General features: G+C 42.1%; 2 protein-coding genes across 4 annotated transcripts in view; one reads left to right on the top strand and one right to left on the bottom strand.

Moving 5' to 3' along the window:
* The window catches only part of ppih (peptidylprolyl isomerase H (cyclophilin H)), a 112,624-nt gene that overhangs the window by 20,739 nt on the left and 71,336 nt on the right, over positions 1 to 20,549 (bottom strand). For all 3 annotated transcript variants that reach the window (XM_051931326.1, XM_028807790.2, XM_051931325.1), the window contains exons 2-4: positions 16,153 to 16,217; positions 10,837 to 10,860; positions 7,525 to 7,569 (exon numbers count right to left, since the gene is read on the bottom strand). In XM_051931326.1, the coding sequence (XP_051787286.1) occupies positions 7,525 to 7,569; positions 10,837 to 10,860; positions 16,153 to 16,205 (122 nt within the window). In that variant the 5' untranslated portion in view covers positions 16,206 to 16,217. The remainder of the gene's footprint in view (positions 1 to 7,524; positions 7,570 to 10,836; positions 10,861 to 16,152; positions 16,218 to 20,549) is intronic.
* si:dkeyp-100a1.6 (probable G-protein coupled receptor 160) overlaps positions 3,432 to 20,549 on the top strand; it is a 34,347-nt gene continuing 17,229 nt past the window's right edge. Inside the window, exon 1 of the mRNA XM_028807789.2 lies at positions 3,432 to 3,605. The gene's annotated coding sequence lies outside the window, so the exon portion shown is untranslated. The remainder of the gene's footprint in view (positions 3,606 to 20,549) is intronic.

The following is a 20,549-nucleotide window of genomic DNA, read 5'->3' as shown; positions in this document are numbered from 1 at the left end:
CCCACCTCTCAGCAATTTCACAGCTCAGTCGGTTTGATCAAACACTTTGCCTTTTTCTTTTTTATATTGTGCATACACACAACATGCCATGTAAAGTGCGATGTGCAGGTGGCTGGGCTCTTTCAAAACGATAATGCTTAGCTTAAAAATACAATGCATTGTAATCAGTTCAGATTTATTATGTGTATAAAATAGTGTGGCATTCTTGAGTGTACTGATCACTATGGCACAGCCACTCCGTGAAAACAAATCATCTCGCGTTGGGGTTGAATTCTATTTTGTTAAGGTTGACTTGATTGTAGGTAATGTTATCTCTCTATTATATAAAAAAAATCCTGTGACAAGACGAGACTTTTCAGCCTGGGTCGAGACGTGACTTTTTCTGAGAGACACTTGCACGTTCCACGAGATGAGACTGTGTGTCAAGAGATTTGACCACGCCCGGGGCCGGAAATAAAAGACAAAGAGTAGAAGACAAAATAGAACATCGTAAAGCATTCAAAAACATTTGCAGAGCAGGTTAGAGATAATGGAAGTACTAAAATTTGAAAGTCTCCAAAAAATGATAGTAAAGATCACAGCGCAAATTGTTAATTATTACTTGGTGAAATAACGGAACAGCAAAAAGAGATTGAATATATTTTTCGGAATAAAACTTTAAGTCGGAGACTTGTAGATCGTCTAATTTGTGTTGCCATCACGGAAAAGTAGAGTTTCTTCCCAATGAAGAGGCCTATCTACGAGAATAAAAAGATTTGTTGTTTGGTGAAAGTGAAATCCACATATGCAAGTGGCAGAGATGCAAAGTGGCTGGTGTGTAGCGCGCAGGCCGGGAGGTTGGCAAGCAAAGCCCCCTTAGTTTTCTTAAAAAAAAGAAAACAAAAAAGATGAGTGCACGTCTATCTGTTGTTACAAGGCATGGCAGATGCAACTGCTGAAGAAACAGAGGCCAAAGTAGGAAATGAAATAGAAAATAGGTGGAGGACTGTCATGCACGATGCCCACGAGCTAATGAACCAATCAGAGTAAGCAATAATTCAGCAATGTTATGCAAACTCAGTAATCTATAAGACTATAACTCTCTGTCTCTGTTCTGTGACCATTTGCATACACCTCTGCACAGGGAACTTTCTTAGTAGGCGGCTGTAGCAGGACGCGCCCTCTTCATGAAGAGATCATTGAAGACGCATTGAACAAGCTTCCTCCTTCCTGGATCTTCAGGCTGATTATTTATATTGATAAGAGGTCCTAGTTGAGGACAAAGTTTCTTTTAATATATTTCCAATTTATTTCTTCCACACAGAACATAACTGCTGAAGAAACAGAAATGCAGAGGCAAAAGTAGGATATTAAATAGAATATAACTCCACGCACAAAGCCCACTGCAAGCAGGCAAATGATCAAAAAACATCGCCTCACCTTCAGAAAATATTACTATTTCATAAATAGTAAATTTTATAAATTTTTTTTTTAGATCAATACCTTGTCTACTTCAAAGGGGACATTTTCAATAAGTTTTAAGGCTTTTTTCACACTGGGACATCATTATATAACATGAGCAAGCTAGGGTTTTTAAAAAAATTTTTTTATTTTTTTTTTTATAAAGTATGCTTCATGTTCATGCAACAAATTAGTAAATGTATCATGAAATAACACTGATTCGAAAAAATATCAAACTTGTCCTTTAATACTCTCTGTGTTTGTATGCAGAATTCTGAAACAAGGACTACAGTCAGGCCAAGGGACTCCATGAAACAGAGTAGCTTCACTGATGATCCCAAGTCGGACCTTTAAGAATAATGTCAACATATTAGTACATTTTTCTGATTAGAAATATGTGGACACTCAGACATTCCTTCCTTGTGCCTGCAAAACATTTTAGTTTTTTTGATATCACTGAGGCCTGTGCTGTTTGAAAGGAAGGAAGCTGTAGTCCATCCATACGTCCATCTTATGAACTGTTCGGTCAAAGGAAGCTGATGCTGTACCAGCAGGGTTGGGAAAATGTGTGAACCAATGGTGAATGGCGTGCTAACCCATCACAAAGCACACTCACTCATGCCATGCCAACATTGAACCTAACTTGTACATGTTTAAGATGTGAGAGGAAAGTGGGAGAACATTTAGAACAAGTCACCTAGACATGGACAATAAGTACAAACTCAGTAATCAGTGCCCTATCAACATTACTAGTAAATAGTCATGAACAAAAGTGATGAAAGTAGTAGAAGAAAGACCTTAAGAGAAGAAGACCAACCTTAATAGTAGACCGAATTAGATGAGGGGCAGGCAAAGTTACTCCCAGAGGGCTGTAGTGGCTGCAAGTTTCTGTTCCAAACTGATTGCTTACTCTGAAGCCGACCCTTGCCAATAACAGACCTTATTTAATGTGATGGCTTGTTTCTGTTTTCCTTCTGCCATGTCATATCATTCTTATTTTGTGGTCCTTTACAAGGATATCAACCAAATGATTTGTAGTCTGAGTTGTGCAGGTAATTCTCAGCCCTTCATCTTCTTCTCTTCACTTTCCTTCCAAATATCGTATTAAATCAGGTAGTTCCTGGTGAATAACACCCCAGTGTAGATCAACACAAGGTAGATGGAGAACTGCTGGTTCCTTTGGCTTTTGCATCTTACTGCTTTTTAATAATTAAACACGGTGAATGCAGCGGTTTAGGACTACAATAAGCAATTAAGATCGGACAATCGTCACAAGCAAGACAACTAGGATGAAGCAGAAAAATGTCACTTAAGCAACAAGTGCTTCAACAGCAAGACTTGAATGTAGTTGGAACAAAAACATCTGCAGCCACTAAGGCAGTCCAGGGCCAAGATTACAGACCCCTGCATTAGATCATTGCAGTATTTTTTATTTTTATTTTGTTTTTAAGTGTTTCTTCCAATTTATTGCTGGGATAATCCTTGCTGTTTCAAACAAACTGTTGAGCTTTGCTTTTTTTAAAGAAGCCTGAAATACGTCTTAAGTGCCTCTAATCCCACAACCTTGCTAGAGGATTGGTAATTTTTAAAAATGCTTTACTTTACATACTGCAAGTTTAAGACTTTGCTCTGCACAACATCCAATCACGCAGTAAACCTAAAGCAACAATCAAAGCATCTTCATGTTACGGAGTGCCATTCACCTTGAGGAATCACACAGAGGCAGGCAGTGAGAGGGCAGTGCAGGGCATGAAGATTCTACCTGACGGCCCTTTTAAAGCTTCTTTGAGGCCTGGAGTTTCAGCAAAGGACCTCAAGACTTTCACATCACTTTTTTTATTCTCTCCAAACATAACCCCCCCCAAAATAAATGTGTACAGTGGTAGGCCACAGTTGTATAACGGAATGGGCTTCTACTGAAACTGATCACATTTATTCATTTTAGTAAAACATAATGCCGATTTAACCCTCTCCTCTTTTTTTCCCCTCAGAAGCGTCGTCATGAACAAAATGAGCCGGAAAGAGATGCCAGCACAGTTACCATGGAGGAAGCGACGTGAAATCAGACACCGGCCTTGCAAGGGGAGCTGCGTCTCCACACCAACCTGCCTCAATAGGCTGCCTGCACAGTTTTATTTGGTTTGTTGCAGCAAACAGGAGAGCAGGTACACATTACTTGACAATGGATCACTCAATGGAGGGTGGGGTTAGGTTGGGATAACAGCAAAGCAAGCTTGTTAGTTTTGAAATGCGTCCATTCTTTGTGCATTAGGCTTACGTTAAATTCGTATTTATTCATGCTGTCAGTTTAAAAAAAAATAAATTGCAAAATGCACATAAAAATGGCATCAGCACTAAGCACTGAGTGACAAGTGGTTCTCTCTAATTTCTTAGCCTGTTTAGTCCAATATGGATTTGCAGGGAGCAGGCGTCTACCCAGACTGCATCTGGCACAGGGCAGGAATCTCCACTGCATGTAGAAGAGGTGAATGAAACAGAGACAGTCAAATGCAGCAGATGCTGGTTCATCCTATATAAATGGGAAAGGCGCTATATAATTACTATTATCATCTTGCTCATCACAGAGGTACACCTGTAGTCCTTAAAGAGCTGCCATAAAAGCAAATTCCACCTTTTGTTATGAATATCCATGCAGATAAATAAAAGATTAAAGTGTACAGAGCAGAGCCCAAATCACTCGCTTCTATGCTCTTCTTTCCTCACTTACATGGTTGTGCAACACTGCTGTTAACCAAATAGCTGTAATGGCACGTCCTGCTGTCCCTCGAACGAAGGCCGTCATACTGGACAGGCGCAGAGCGCTTACAGGTGAGCACAAAAAAAGGATGAAAAAATGAATAAGCAGCTTGTACGCCATATCATGCTTTCATGTACACTATGCTTCAGTGCTTGTTGTATATATACACACACACACACACGAGGCTTGCATAACTCCTTATTGAATTGACACATTTAAGCAGATACTTTCTTATGCACAAAATTTTGAGTAACCACTTCATATTAAATTTGGAATTAATTTTTCTGGCTTTTCTATATAAAGGCTTTTGCTCTGAAGGTTGCTGTAGACGGCCATGTGTAAAAACTAGCAACAATAAATAACAAAAAAAAAAAAATCTGAAGTTTGACAAGGGGTGGACATGGCACATGTGCTTACACCATGAAACGCAGCACAGTAATGCGGCTATAAGCGCACGTCTGTATTCTGCAAGCAGGTTGTCCAGATTGGACTTTCGCCTGTTTGTTTAAAACTATCTACATAGTCACCACATTCATTTCCACATGTTGCTTAGTTATATGCTATATCTGTTGCTTGGGTATACAGACAAGAGATTCAAATTTGTAAAATCTAAAGTGAGCCGGACCTAGAGACAAGGGGAAGTATTGACTCAGCTGTCAGACAAGCAGCTCTCTGTTCCCAAACCCACTCCAGGCCTGATGGAACACTGGCTTCAACAAATGCCATTTCCACCAGCAGCACATAGGATATTGCATGTAGTAGTCGCAGAGAGAGCATTCTTCACATGAATTATATGAGCTTGAACCTTAAACAGCAGGGCAGCTTCTCAGCTGGACTAGTGTGGTACCCAACTCAGGCCAGCACTACTGGAAAGACTTTAAAAACGCAGAGATGGCCACCTTCCTTCCTGTTGCCCTGTTCTAGAAGACAGTAGTGCTGTCGCACACTGAACAGTCAAAAGATGCTCAGCTGCAATACTCCTTTTACTCAACATGTCTTCCTACTCTCCAGCAGCTGTTCAGTCCTTTTTGTGAATTGGTGAACAAGACAGGTTTGTTGGGCTCAATGACAGCCAAAGTCAAGACAGGAGTAACACAAACAGCAGTTAACAGTTACATAGTTTGCTGACTCAAGCTGTCTATAATGCTCCTTTACCAAAAAGAATCGTACATTCCTAAAGCCCTGGGAGTTATCCGACATTTTTATCTGACTTTTGCTTAAGCCAAGCAACCAGAAGATAACTTTTAGTACCTGTTTTTTAACCTGCCTGCCATTATAGAGATCTTGACGTAAATAGAATTTACTTGTTAAAGAACAAAAATTATGGGGTGGATGGTCCAGATGGCCCTAATATAGCTGGCTGTTATTTCTACAGAGCTCCTCCATTTTTATTTAGCTGAGCACAGCATCATCATCATCATCAGTAAACACATAGAAATAACATGAAATGACCTTTAGACAGAAGAGATGGATGGACACCCAGTACCGGCTTTTAAAACACAAAGAAATGCCTACTGAGTGCTACTGATAAACTGAAGTGCATGAGCGGGGCTGGCATGGAGCTCATGGAGATCTGCACTGCTCTCTAGCTAGTACTACTCTTAATGTTATTTCAAGTCACATTCAAACGATTCAGTCAAAATGTCTGAAGAGACACTTTCATTACCTATGCAAAATGGATGCTGTACTCCCAGCACACAAAAAGCGCTAAATGTACCATCAACAGTCTGAATATTTCGGTGTCTACTGGAGCATTTTACATATGTGCCAAATGAAAGGAGTCAGGGCACGTTAGTCTACATAAAATTGACATTTTAGGAAAGAGGCTTTTGTTTATTAGCTGATGTGAAAAAAATATTCGCCCCCTCCCTGATATCCTCTGTTTTTGGATTTATCACAACGAATGGCTTCAGATCTTTAGACAGAATGTAATAATAGACAAAGGGAAACTGAGTCAACCTAGAACACCTTCACTAAATTGCTACTTCATGTATTTAAACAACAAAGTTATCCAACTCCTGTATTGCCCATGTGAACTGTTCCCCCAAAGTTACTCAAACAGCTGACCAAAGTTACCTCAGCCGATTGGACACGGCCAGATCTAAATCTCAGCACATACTGACCCTGACCAGGAGAGTGAAGTGGTCACCACAAGGCCTTTGTAAAAGGCAATTCCAGAAAAGATGAGGAAATAAAGTTGTTGAATCTTACAAATCAGGAAAGGGTTACACAGCCATTACCTCTAAATGGAGAGCACTAGAACAGTGGGTGGATCTTCCAAAGTAAAGGCCAAAATTAACCCAAGGGTACAACAATAACTTATTGCGGAATTTACAGAGGATGCCAGAAAAGGTTCCAAAGAACTGCAGTATTTTTTGAAAAATATTCTATAGACAGACAAAAGTAGGCCTGGAGGACACGGGTCCAACTATGTTTGACGTTTGACTGTAAGAACATCATAGCTAGAGTAAAGATGGACGTTGCAGAGTGATGGTGTAGGGATGCTTTGCTGCCTCTGTGGCTGGAAGACTTGCCATCATTGAAGGAAACATGAATTCTGCGCTTACCAGAATATTCTTACGGAGAATGTCTGGTCATCTGACTTTGACATGCAGCTGAAGCATAGCTGGGGTGTGGAGCAGGACACGGTCTCAAAACACAAGCATGTCTACAACTCAGTGGCTCACGAGAAACAAGTCTAAAGCTCTGGAGTGGCCTCATTAACACACCGATGACAGTGGTGTTGGATTACTTTCTTGACTAAAGAAATGAATGCCTGTTCACTCAGGTTCCCTTTCTCTAATACTGAATTTTGCTTAAGGGTCCGAGGTCACGGATTGTGTAAAATATGCAAAAATGGAGGATATTAGGATGGGGGCACATACTTTTTCATAGCACTGTACTTTGAGGTTAAATTGACACTTAAAAGATACACTTTATGGTTCTGGGTGTTTTATTAGACTTTCAACTGCATGTATAGCACAGACCTCATACGCGACCACAACAAAACGCACAGCACGGTGTTCCTCAAAAGCAGAAACATAGCTGCCTTTAGGCCATTGGAAACAGGCTGCTGTCATTGTATTCACATTTTCGCTTACAGTTGAACAGACAAATCAATTTTAGTACTGAGCATTTTTCAACCAGTGAACTAAACATTTCCATTTTAGACACCAGAACTAAACATTTCATGACTCTACTGTAAGGAGACGACTCAACTTTAAACAACAGCATTCCAGAGTTTCAATAAGGCTGCAGCAAAACTTACACGATCAAAGCATCAAGAGACGGAATCCCTCCTGGAAGAAGCTAATAAGTCCACTCACCTGTGGAAGGTGCTGCCCTTGTAGCCAATGGGGACCCCATCTTTCCTGTCAAAAAAAAAAACAAAACAAAACACACAAGCAAGAAATCAGGCCTACTGAACACAAAGGCTGCTGTAGAAGACAGATTGTGGTCTCCAAATGGCTCCACATTAGAAACGGTTCCAGAGGGACTGGCGCATTTCAGAAATGTAATCACTTTACCCACTTTTCAAATCAGGCAGCATGGCAATTGGTTATTCTAAGCATTTCTGTGCCATCTGCATTCTTAAACGTAAATCTGACTTTCCCACCCCAAAAAGGTGACTAGCAGCTACTTCTCGACTCCTACTGGTTTCCTGGCAGCCTCCTATGAGGAAGGTCAAAGTCGGGGTCTACAGATAAGGGCAGACATATCAAGCCATGGAGGTCTTCCAAAAAGGAAGTACAGCAAGAAGTCTGCTTTCAGGTTTTGATTTTATTTTCATGTCTTTTTTTTTTCCTGCACTTCAGAAAAATCAACATGAACAAAACAGAAAAGCAGGCCACAGATGATGAGAATTCCCCTCGCTGCTTTGCTCTTTTCAGTCCTGGTTGAGACAGAAATGCAGATTGCAATTTAAGAAAATGAAATGCAAATACCCAGAAAGGAAAAAAAAAATTGCCATCTACCAAAAACAAGGAAGTGAGTGCCAGTTGGAATTTGAAGACATTCAGAAGTCTCCTATCTACTGGGCCAGGCCTGGGGAGGGAGGTGAAGGCTGGGCTGCACTGTCCGTATAGAGTGTCACATGACGGTGACAGGAGAGGAGTGTGCCCTCTGCCACCAAACAGCACTGTATGGTCTCTCTCAGAGTATGTGAGCAGCATGCCATTATTCTGCCAATCGTTGAGGTACATTGGCATTTTTCCCTTACAGTGTCATTTCTGGACATAGTTTAATAGTCATTTTCTTCAATATTCAGTTCATTTTTTAAAGACTGTAACCCTGAGTGTTTCACTGCAGTTTAATGTAATGGGGTTCCATATTATTTTAAATTAAGTGCCCTCTGGTTGTGTCTATGATTTCTCATTGAGGGGACAGAGATGCCTGCAGTGTCCACTCAGAGTCCTACAGTCCACCCCCCGCTATGCTGTCCATGTCTGCTGTGCTACATGGATCTAAAATTTTAAATTTATTTCTTACGGCAAAAATATATTTTGTGCTTGATGGGTCTGCTGCCACCAATTGCACTAAAAGGTACATCCCATTCTATTGACCATCACTGAGATGTTCCTTCACCATATTTGGAGTCCACCTGTGGTCACTTTACCTGACTGGACAGGATTAGGAAAGGCGCACGCTTGTCCACAGATGGTGCCACAGCTGACAATGTGTATCAGAACAAAAACACAACAAGCCATGAAGTCGAAGAAGTGCCTGAAGGGCTCACTGACAGGATTGTGTCGAGCCACAGATCTGGGGAAGACTACAAAAAACTTTCGGTGGAAGTGAAAGTTCCCAAGCGCACAGTGGCCGCCATAATTCCTAAATGGAAGAAGTTCTGCATGACCACAGCTCCTCCTTAAGCTGGCTGCATGACCAGTCTGAACAATCGGGTGAGAAGGGCCCTGGTAAAAGAGGTGACCAGGAACCTGGTGGTCACTCGGGCTGAGCTCCAGAGAACTTGTGTGGAGATGGGAGAAACTTCCAGAAGGGCAACCATCACTGCAACTCTCCACTGATCTGAGGTTTATGACAGTGTGACCAGACAGAAGGCAGTAAACGACACATGGAGGCCTGCTTGAAGTTTGTAAAAAGGTAACAAAAAGAACTCTCAGACTGTGAGAGGTTAAATTCTCTGGTTTGATGAAAGCACTGTTAGCGCCATGTCTGGAGGAAACCAGGCACCACTCATCACTTGGCACAGCACAGTACCATGAAAAGGGGGGAAGCAAGGTGGTGGCAACATCATGCTGTGGGGTTAGGGACTGGGAGACTAGTCAGGGTCAAAGGAAGGCAAAGTACAGAGATGACTTTAATGAAAGTCTGCTCCAGAGTGACCTGCAGTTGAATGCAATGGGGTTCCATATTACTTTAAAGTAAGTGTCCTCTGGTTGTGTCTATGATTCTTCATTGTTAGAGAGACTCCTGCGTTCTTTGCACTTCAGCCATTAGTGTACACTCAGTAGACCTCTGGGTTGAAGGTTCACCTTCAAACAGGACAATTTAAGTTGGCACAAAGGAAAAAAAAACACAGGAGTGGCTTATGGAGAAGGCCACATCTGAACCCATGTTAGCATCTCTGGAGAGTGCTGAAGATGGCTGTCCACCGACAGTCTCCATCCAACCTGCAAAGAGGAACAGCAGAGAATCCCTAAATCCAGATGGGTGAAGCATGTCAAGTCAAACCCATGATAGCTGCAGGCCGTAACCACTGCCATAGGGGCTTCAACGAAGTACTGAATAGTTGTGTCAATGTGACATTTTATTTTTAATAAATATGCAAAATTTTCTAAAAAAATCCTGCTTTTGCTTTGTCAGTCTGCTGTATTGAGTGTTGCTTCAGGTCAGGTCAGATCAGATTGGGGAGCATGAACACGACAAAACAGCTCAGGATCCCGGTTGGCAACCCCCCAGGCAGACACACGGTCCAGTCCCACCCTCTATCTGCTACAGTCAGGTGTTACATGGACGTCACCTTGGCCTGGTCCAGCAGCTCAGGACCCTAACAATGAGGATCCTGTGAGGCGGATCAGCCTCGGGCACCCTATGGCCGTAGTGCCATAACTGACGCTCCCGCACAATGCAGGTAATGGGCCTCATTCAGGAAACTGGGAGCAAGCGCTCATTCAAGACAAAGTCAACCCAGCAGTTTGGTTTGAGTGTAGAATTGAGATATGATTTTAGCAGCAAGGCTGCAACATAACAAAATGCGTAAGATGCGAAGGGGCCGGAATAATTTCTGAATGTACTGAAATTCTCTCCAAGGTGAGACAAAAAAGCAGTGATGGAGTGGAGAAGTGAAAGTGTAGCAGCACTGCTGTCCAGTCTATACTCTAGTGTGCCACTCTTATTGTTTTACTATAAAAAGAATTTTGCAGAACAAGAATGAGGATCTTTAGAAAAATACATCGATGTGTACAGTCAATCATGAGGAGGTACTGCCTAACTACAGGTCTGGGCTTTTGTTTGGTAATTGGAAGTGGACAAAGACCAGCTCTCAGAGTTACTGCGCGACTTCTTGTATTTGTGCAAAGCTTCCCCACCATGGCGGCATACTGATTCCATGTGAAAACACTGGCAGTCAGTCTCTCAGCAACGCCCCGATGATAAGAAGTGTACTTATCACTTACCTGAACTCTCCGGTACAAAACTGCCTGCAAGGAAAACAAAAAGAATAAAGGTTAAAAGTACACAAGCCTGGATAAGCAGAAAAGCTTCCTCCCCAACACACACACATGCAGCCATCATCAATTAAACAACATCAAAAGGGTTCTCTGGAAAATCAGAAGAAATAAATTGGGGTCCTCTGACTTTGCCTCCTGGACTAATCACACCCCGACATCCTCGCATAGTCCACAAGGCCGACAACAGTGGAGCTTGGCACGTGCAAACAATGGCCAGGCGGAGGTTAATCCTCCTCCAGTCCAACCCGCACGTCCCTTCTGACTCCAGTGGCACTCCAATCGGTGTGGCGATACTTTAATGTGGGCTCAAAGGGTGCGTGCAGGCCGGGCCATTTCCCCTCAGTGATTAGTGAACTTGAAGACTGCAGAGTACTTGGTGTTTATATGCCTGCAAGAACTGCCTTCCAAGCTGGAAGATAACCGCACACATGTGGCATTTCACATGTGTGCACAAGAAAAGTGGTGGGTGTGGGGGTCTCCTGACAGATAGGATGGTGGCTGAGGTGGAAAGCAGGGTGCTGCTCTTATTTTGACCCAAGGAAAAGCACAGTTCCTTCTAAGCCAAAGCCCTCCAAACGGGGAACTGAAGGTGTGGGCCGATGAGACGAGCCTAAACGCAGCACTTACCACTAAACAGCACATTTTTCAGAACTTTTGCTTCTTGATTTTTTTTTTTTGGTGACCAAATATATTTTCAGATTGACAGTATGGTGTAAGAAGTTGGAGGCACGACAAGCAATTTTTATTGAACTTGGTGTGTTTATTCACTTAATGATACTGACACATTGCATTCATTCAAGTTTTGGTGCAGAGTTTTGTTTGTACTCGGCAGCTCCTGCTTTGTGTTCCACTGCCTACCCACTTTCAGCCAGTGTCGATGGATTCCACTCGTCTTGATCATCACAATAACTTGGTGAAACCTTTGTCCACGTTCAGCCCTGACTGCATCCAGATTAGCAGGGAACATCAGCGACGTGTCGCCCTTCATGGTTTTCTATGCTAGATGTTCATTGTCAACCAGCTAGATGTAGTTTGGAAGTTGCCAAGAAAATTCTCAGCAACATCCCCGAATGTCTTCCATGAGATTCCCTGCAGCTTCCACAAACCACTCGTCATCGGTGGCGTGTCCGATTTGTGCCTCCCGTAATCTTGGTATCAGTACTGAAATCCTTCGTGAAATGCATCATCTGCCTTGATCATCACTTTCATCACTCCCAAATTTTATACGAGGGGTGTTCAGTTATAAACAGGAATGGTCATGCTCAGTTCTCCTAAAGAGTGCAAGGTAGACCTTACTCATTGGACAAGCACACGCATATATAAACTTGTCGTTAGCTGTGCTAAGCTGCTCTTTCCCCTCTTCCTGTCCGTTGTAATCAACATGTCGGAGCAGGAGGTTCACAGTAGTGGTGCGCGGCACATTATTATTCCATTTTTGACAAATGAAGGAGTCATTCCATCTCAGATTTATCCGAAACTTAAAAAACAGTTTGGGGATGAGTGTCTCTCTCCCAGTTTAGAAGGCATGACTGGTGCAAGTCATTCAGAGAGGGACTCGCTATCATCTCTTCTGTCCACTTAAGGAATTTTTAGGAGGGAAGAAATTCAAGCCAAATGAGGAGGTTATTGATGCTGACAAAGAACGGGTCAACATGCAGTCAAAACACTTCAACTCTTTGGGGATTTAGGAGCTTCCTGGGCACTGGAGCAAGTGGATTACAGTGGCAGGAGACTACACAGAAGTCGTTTCATTATATTCAATAAATAAAGCCTAACTCATAAATTCCTGTTTATATCTGAAAGCCCCTCGTATGTAGAGGTGGCAAAAATCTTTTTGTTGAGTGAACAAGAGGTTTATGAACCACACTTGACAGCTTACGGAGCGGCCAGTTCTTTTGACTGTCACAAGTCTCCTTAAAATGGCTGTCCCATTGGCAGGACCTGCACTCCAAGTTGTAGTTCCATTCCTTTCAGATCACCACAGATGGTCCAGTTGTAATTTTTGTGAGAGGAAATCACAAAAATAGGAGATTGCAATAAAACAGTAAGTGATAGGAAATTTTAAAGGTGATTTTTGTGATCCGCAGACCAAAATCCATGAAGTACAAAAGAAAATTGTCCAGGAAGCCAAGTCTTCATTGTCCGGTGTAATTAAATACTGGGCAGCACCAGGTAGGCTACTCTGTACACTTGTAACTACACCAGGGGTCTCCAACATGTTGCTCATGAGATACCGATAGCTCACAACCCCTTTCCTAGTAGCTCGCCAAAGGGTTAATGAATCCTACATAAATTTGAAAACTTGATTAGTCAAATTAGAGGTGGGCGATCTTTCCAAAAAAATCATATTTAACACAAAATCACGATCCACAATCTGAATTGCAATCTCTCTTTTCAATGTGGCATACACTTAAAGAGACAATCCAGACTCAAACTCATCAAGACCTAAGTAACACTTTATTTTAAATATCAAACAAAGTTGAATTCAATTGTTCTCTGAGTGTTAAGGAACACGCCCCGAAGCTGGTGACTGAGTGAGGAAGGTTCCTCTCCCCGGCCCGCTGCATGTTTCTCCAATACGCGCAAATAAATCGGTACCACAAGTGAACTATGATACAGAGCGAAATGAGAGAAGTCGCAAAATCAACCGGAATATTCCGTTAAGTAACCGTTAAGTACAACCCCAATTCCAATGAAGTTGGGACGCTGTGTAAAACGTAAATAAAAACAGAATACAATGATTTGCAAGTCCTTTTCAACCTATATTCAACTGAATACACTACAAAGACAAGATATCGAATGTTCAAACTGATAAACTTTATTGTTATTTTGCAAATCTTCACTCATTTTGAATTTGATGCCTGCAACACGTTCCAAAAAAGCTGGGACAGGGGCAGCAAAAGACTGGGACAGTGAAGGAATGTTCAAAAAACACCTGTTTTGAACATTCCACAGGTGAACAGGTTAATTGGAAACAGGCGTTTGTCATGATTGGGTATAAAAGGAGCATTCCCAAAAGGCTCAGTCGTTCACAAGCAAGGATGGGGCGATGTTCACCACTTTGTGAACAACTGTGTGGGCAAATAGTCCAGCAGTTTAAGAACAGCGTTTCTCCACGTACAATTGCAAGGAATCTACTGTCCATAATATCATCAAAAGATTCAGAGAATCTGGATAAATCTCCGCACGTAAGCGGCAAGGCCGAATACCAACACTGGATGCCCATGACCTTCGATCCCTCAGGCGGCACTGCATTAAAAACCGACATCATTCTGTAAAGGATATTACCACGTGGGCTCAGGAATACTTCAGAAAACCATTGTCAGTTAACACAGTTCGTCGCTACATCTACAAGTGTAAGTTAAAACTCTACCATGCAAAGCGAAAGCCATATATCAACATCACCCAGAAACGCCGCCGACTTCTCTGGGCCCGAGCTCATCTGAGATGGACTGACGCAAAGTGGAAAACTGTGCTGTGGTCTGATGAGTCCACATTTCAAATTGTTTTTGGAAATCATGGACGTCGTGTCCTCCGGGCCAAAGAGGAAAAGGACCATCCGGATTGTTATCAGCGCAAAGTTCAAAAGCCAGCATCTGTGATGGTAAGGGGGTGTGTTAGTGCCCATGGCATGGGTAACTTGCACATCTGTGAAGGCACCATTAATGCTGAGAGGTACATACAGGTTTTGGAGCAACATATGCTGCCATCCAAGCGACGTCTTTTTCAGGGACGTCCCTGCTTATTTCAGCAGGACAATGCAAAGCCACATTCTGCATGTGTTACAACAGCGTGGCTTCGTAGTAAGAGTACGGGTACTAGACTGGCCTGCCTGCAGTCCACACCAGTCTCCCATTGAAAATGTGTGGCGCATTATGAAGCGCAAAATATGACAACGGAGACCCCGGACTGTTGAGCAACTGAAGTTGTACATCAAGCAAGAATAGGAAAGAATTCCACCTACACAGCTTCAACAATTAGTGTCCTCAGTTCCCAAACGCTTATTGTGTGTTGTTAAAAGGAAAGGTGATATAACACAGTGGTAAACATGCCCCTGCCCCAGCTTTTTTGGAACGTGTTGCAGGCATCAAATTCAAAATGAGTGAAGATTTGCAAAACAACAATAAAGTTTATCAGTTTGAACATTCGATATCTTGTCTTTGTAGTGTATTCAATTGAATATAGGTTGAAAAGGATTTACAAATCATTGTATTCTGTTTTTATTTACGTTTTACACAACGTCCCAACTTCATTGGAATTGGGGTTGTAGTTCTCTCATGAAAAGCAGACAGACATACAGAGAGACATTGGATTTTATATATTATATTTTAGTAAACCTTCAAAATAATGTGCAGTTAAAATCTCAACAGCATTCTCAGCATTTCTGGAGCTTAGTAGAGCCAGATAACTATAAGAATCTTCACCAAGCAGCTCTGAAAACGTCTCCTTTGTTTGGGTCTCCATACCTCTGTGAGTCTGACGTGAATGTCATGAAATCAAAGTTCAGAACAAGCCTGACAGACAAACATTTAAATGACTCCATAAGAGTGAACCTCAGTGGCTCCACTCCACCAGACGCCTGAGGCAGGAATCTTGTTGACTCCACACAGTGCCAGTCATCTCACTAACTAAAAAACACATCACACATATGACTGGACATGTGAATAAAGTGACACAGTGACATGTGACAAAATGACAAATGAAGAAGGAATATCTGTGGATTTGGAATCGCATTGTTTTGTTTTGACAGCATTCATGTTTTAATTCAGTAGTGTCAGATACACTAGAAAGTGCATACAGACATACAAAATGCGCTTGCAGACGAACTAAATATTTTTTGTGATGTTTTAATGCAAAATGTGAGTTGTGGACACCAACATTTTGTAAATTTTCTGGCAAAACAAGTTTATTCAGTTTGTTTGGGTTGAAATAAGCTATGAGAATAAACGTTAGAAAACGTGAGTAGCGCTCTCTGACATTTTCATTTTGTAAAAGTAGCTCTCAGGGGTAAAAAAAACGGAGAACCCTGGACTACACAAATGCTGTCATCCCGGCTGTTGCTTTCACAAAAGTAAAGTAAAATAACAAATCCCGTTCCACATCAGCCCACCCCACAGGCACATGGAGGGCACTAGATTTGGCAAAAAAAGAGGACGAAACCAGGCGTGACTTCTCCCAGCATGCCTCCTGTATGTCAGCATTACGTTGTAGCATCAGAAGGCGGCCACCTAAACCTTAAAGCAAAGCGCAGAGCTAACATACCTGAAGTTCTCTGCAGTTTTAGGCACGACATCTGCAAACAGTTCAATCTTCATTCGTCCCACCTCCTAGTTCAGCAGAAAAGACAAAGAAGCACCACAGTTAGGTTAGCTCGACTTTAATTATCCCAGAGGGCAATGAGTTTGCAGCAGTAAAGTAAAACGTAAAGCATTGGAAAGCAAAAACTGACAACCAGTGTTCTCCAAAGTCCACACACCCGAGAGTAGTGCAAAGATGAAGAATTATCTTTAACAGCAGGACTGTGGAGTTGGAGCTGCCAAAAACATCCTGACTCTGACTGAATGTAAATTCCAGCTTCACACATACTGACTTGAATAAGCTGTGTTTTTCTAGACTTTTGATAAAAATGGTGCTTCTTTGTTAATTTTGTAAATTTAATCTTAATGTTTAATGTTCTCAGTGTTTGCAATTAATCCAAAACCCATCAGAATTATATTAAACCAGCTGCAATATAATAAAGAAACTACATAAGGAGCAGCACAGTCGCTTTTCAAACACAGTTGTAGTTCACCCAACTCATGTTACACAAATAGTTTTCTTAACTACCGTATATACTCGCTTACAAGTTGGGCCTTGGAACCTGAAAAATCAATCATAAAATCAGACCCCGACACTATTTCAAAAATACGCTAATTACATTTTTTTTTTTTTTTACATCTTCTTGCCTCCTCCAATCTCACACCAGTTTCTCAGACACGTTGAATTTTGTTGCAGCAGCGCAGTCACCAATTTCTTTCTCCACTTCAATGACTTTAAATTTAAAACCAGCTTCATATTTTCTTCTGATTGAACGCTCCATCGTAGATAAGAGGTGCTCTTACGATAAAGGTGTATGAGGGTGTGAGATACAAAAAACACAAATCAGTGCAAACGTCGCTTCGTAATAGTTCGGGTATTACCGTCTGGTCACGTAGGCACAGTACATAGAAAATAAAGGCCGTGTGCGCCGTGGTTACTCTCTCAGGTGGGCGTTAGCATATCATAATCTCTTGGACCAATAGTGTGAGTTTTCCACGTTCGACTTATACGACCGACATTATAAAATACCAGAAATTATACGGTAAAATCAAGCCCCAACTTATCCGCCGGAGAACTTAAACGTGAGTATATATGGTAGAAATACAAACATTTTTTATCATTATAACTTGAGCATAAGTTTTCCAACATGTCAATATTTATAAAAATAGAACAGGACAGATAAACAACCCTGAATTACACGTAACACCGTCCACAGGGTCAGCAAAGCCACCGTATCAGGATTTGAACTTCTGACAGTGAATATTCGTATCGCTGTCCAACAGGCCGACGCGTTTGGGACTGTACCCCGTTACCAGGGCCAGACAAACTGGAAAGTCAAAATGAGTCATTTTGACATCTCGAGACACTACGTCCATGCATACTCAAAGGCCTTTCAGCCCCCACAGTAAATACGTCAGTCTGATTACAAAGAGGAGTCAGAGGTACCGTCCATTCAGGAGTCCGAGTTGTTGTGTAGCGACTCCACAGCCCAGTCTACCAGTGCACCAAATAATAATTCAGAACTCGGCAACATCCCTGCAAGGCACAGAATTCCACATGCTTACAAGCTCTGGGAATAAACAACTTCCTAAACCTGCTGCTCTTCACCCTTGGAAACCTAAATCTGCAGCCTGATGGCAACCGCTGAAATTTAGAGAAAGAGAGGATGGCTGCCATCTGACAGAATCGAGTTGCGTCTGACCCGCTCGGTGACTGTTGAACGAGGGACCGCTATAAAATGTCCACAACGCACACCATGTCGCCCTTCATCAAGCCGGCAGCTCCAAAAACAGCAATGGTTGCCTGCCTGTCCCAGCCTTCCACTGTGGATATCGGGCCTCATGATGACAGAAGTAAATGCATGGCTCTGCCCTCGGCTCAGGGGCCAGTAAATGCGGATGCAGTGCCAGGCTAAGCCAAGCCAGACTCTCAGTTTCATCTTATTACGAGAGAAACTAAATAATCAAAGGATATATAGTCCCCTGAGGCTGAACGTACGCTTTCACAAAATTAACAAAAGACTTTACAGGGCTGGATGATTACAACCGCATTCTTTACAATTATTCACGTCAAATGTTCTCAGGATTATAGAAGAGGAAAAAACAAGACGCAGGGTTTGGTTCTTCTTCCCATTGTTTGCCGGAGAGGCTAATGAAATCGATAAATCTTCAGACGTTAAGACGCTTTTGACACTGCCACTCCCAAACCTTGCGAACTAACCACTTCTAAGGCCAGGCCACATTACCAGACTTCACCCCTGATCTTCACTCTCAGACTTCATTTACATTAAGCTTAGCAAGGAGCGCGCACAGCAGAGGAGGCTGTTAGTTGTCCAAAACGGGAGTCCTGGGACGCGGCTGGAAACTTGTTAAGGGAAGATTACGCACAAAAGGCAGATAGTGCAAACCAAATGAGCAATTTAGTGTTGTGGAGAGCAGGACTTGAGGGACCTTCAAAAAACTGAACTTGAGGTCATCTTGGAGAAATTAGGTGGATACGACTTGGCAAGCTTTGTGGAGATAAATGGCCAGTTTTAAGGCTGAGAGAGCAAAATACAAAGAAACACATCATGGCAGTCAGTGGGCCACGCTGGTGTAAACACAGCAGCACACAGCATACTGGCAGAGACTGCGGTATTAATGACATAAGAGGAATGATCAAGCTTATAGACTGGGCAGACTCGTCCAAAACCAAAACCAGTGAACTATTTTAGTAGCAAAAGATCAGTCAAGGAGGAGGTGAAATGCATCAGGAATAGTAAAGGAGAATTAAACAATACAGACAGTGAGATAGCGGATGCTCTGAACTCACATTTTTAGGAGGTCTTCACATGTGAGGAAGTGGATACCCTCCCAGAGGTACCAGGGACTACTAGGGAGGTGCTGAGTGATTAAGAAATTGTAGAGGGAGAAGTGCTGCTCAGATTAAATATGCTGAAATAGAAAAATTACCAGGACCAGATAATATTTACCCTCATATTCTTAAGGAGGTTAGCGAGTACAATAAAAAACTCTTGAGACATATTTTTAGGAAGTCACTGAACACTGGAAAATCTCAAATATTATCCTGTTATATAAAAAGGGAGACCGGGCAGATCCAGGAAACTATAGGACAGTAAGCTTAACGTGCATCACAAAAAAATTAATGGAAAGAATTAAGGATAAGATTGAGCAACACATGGCAAGGACAGGAGTTTTACTGAACAGTCAGCATGGGTTCAAAAGAGGGAGGTCGTGTTTTACAAAGATGCTGGAATTCTATGAGGAAGCAACAAAAGGATGGGTTCAAAGTGGAGCTTATGATGTTATTTATGCTGAATTTCAGAAAGTATTTGATAAGGTGGGCATCAAACTGAAAGAGGTGGGCGAGTTCAGGGTGTTGTGTGTAGTTGGGTGCAGAACTGACAGAGGAAGCAGAGGGTGATGGTGTGAGGACCCTTATCAGAACTGGCTGATGTTAAGATTCGTGTTCCACAGGGGTTAGTGCTCGGACCACTATTTTTAATAAATATGCATATACTAGCAGCAGTAAATGTAAAGGACTACATGTAGGAAGTAAAGAGGTTGGGTTTGAACACACAATGAGAGGTCTGAAAAGTGAAAGTGCACCTTATGAGAAGGATTTAGGAGTCAAAGAGGACTCATCACTATCAACGTCCAGACAGTGTTCAGAAGCCATTAAGAAGGCTGACAGAATGTGAGGTTATATAGCACGATGTGTGGAGTACAAGTCACAGGAGGTTCTGCTCAAGGTTTATAACACACTGGTGAGGCCTCATCTGGAGTACTGTGAGCAGTTTTGGTCTCCGGTTTACAAAAATGACATAACCGCATCAAAACATGTCCAGAGAAGATCGGCTAGGCTAGGCTCACTCCAGGGCTACAGGAAAATGAAGTGTGAGGAAAGATTAAAAGAGCAGAGCCTTTTCAGTTTCAGCAAAAGGAGATGAAGAGGAGACATGATTGAAGTGTTTAAAGTGATGAAGGGAATTACAGTCCAGTGGATCGAGATGGTGTCTTTAAAATGAGCTTAACAAGAACACGGAGACATAGTTGGAAACTTGTGAAGGGTACTTTTTGCACAAACATTAGGAAGTTTTTCTTCACACAGAGTACCACAGACACTTGGAATAAGTCACCAAGTAGTGTGGTAGACAGTAGGACTTTAGGGACTTCCAAAACTTGACTTGATGTTTTTTTTTAGAAGTATTAATTGGACAGGACGGGCTCAATGGCCTGTTCTTGTCTGGATTGTTCTAATGCTCTATTTATTATGAAAGGTTGTGAATGTGTTTTTTCAGCTGCATTTCTAATTTAATAAAATCTGAGCATGTGTATAATACATGAATATGCTCAGACAGA

The sequence above is a fragment of the Erpetoichthys calabaricus genome, chromosome 8 (genome assembly GCF_900747795.2).
Source record: "Erpetoichthys calabaricus chromosome 8, fErpCal1.3, whole genome shotgun sequence".
In the NCBI taxonomy this organism is placed as follows: domain Eukaryota; kingdom Metazoa; phylum Chordata; class Cladistia; order Polypteriformes; family Polypteridae; genus Erpetoichthys; species Erpetoichthys calabaricus.
This window is presented reverse-complemented; position numbering and strand designations above follow the sequence as displayed.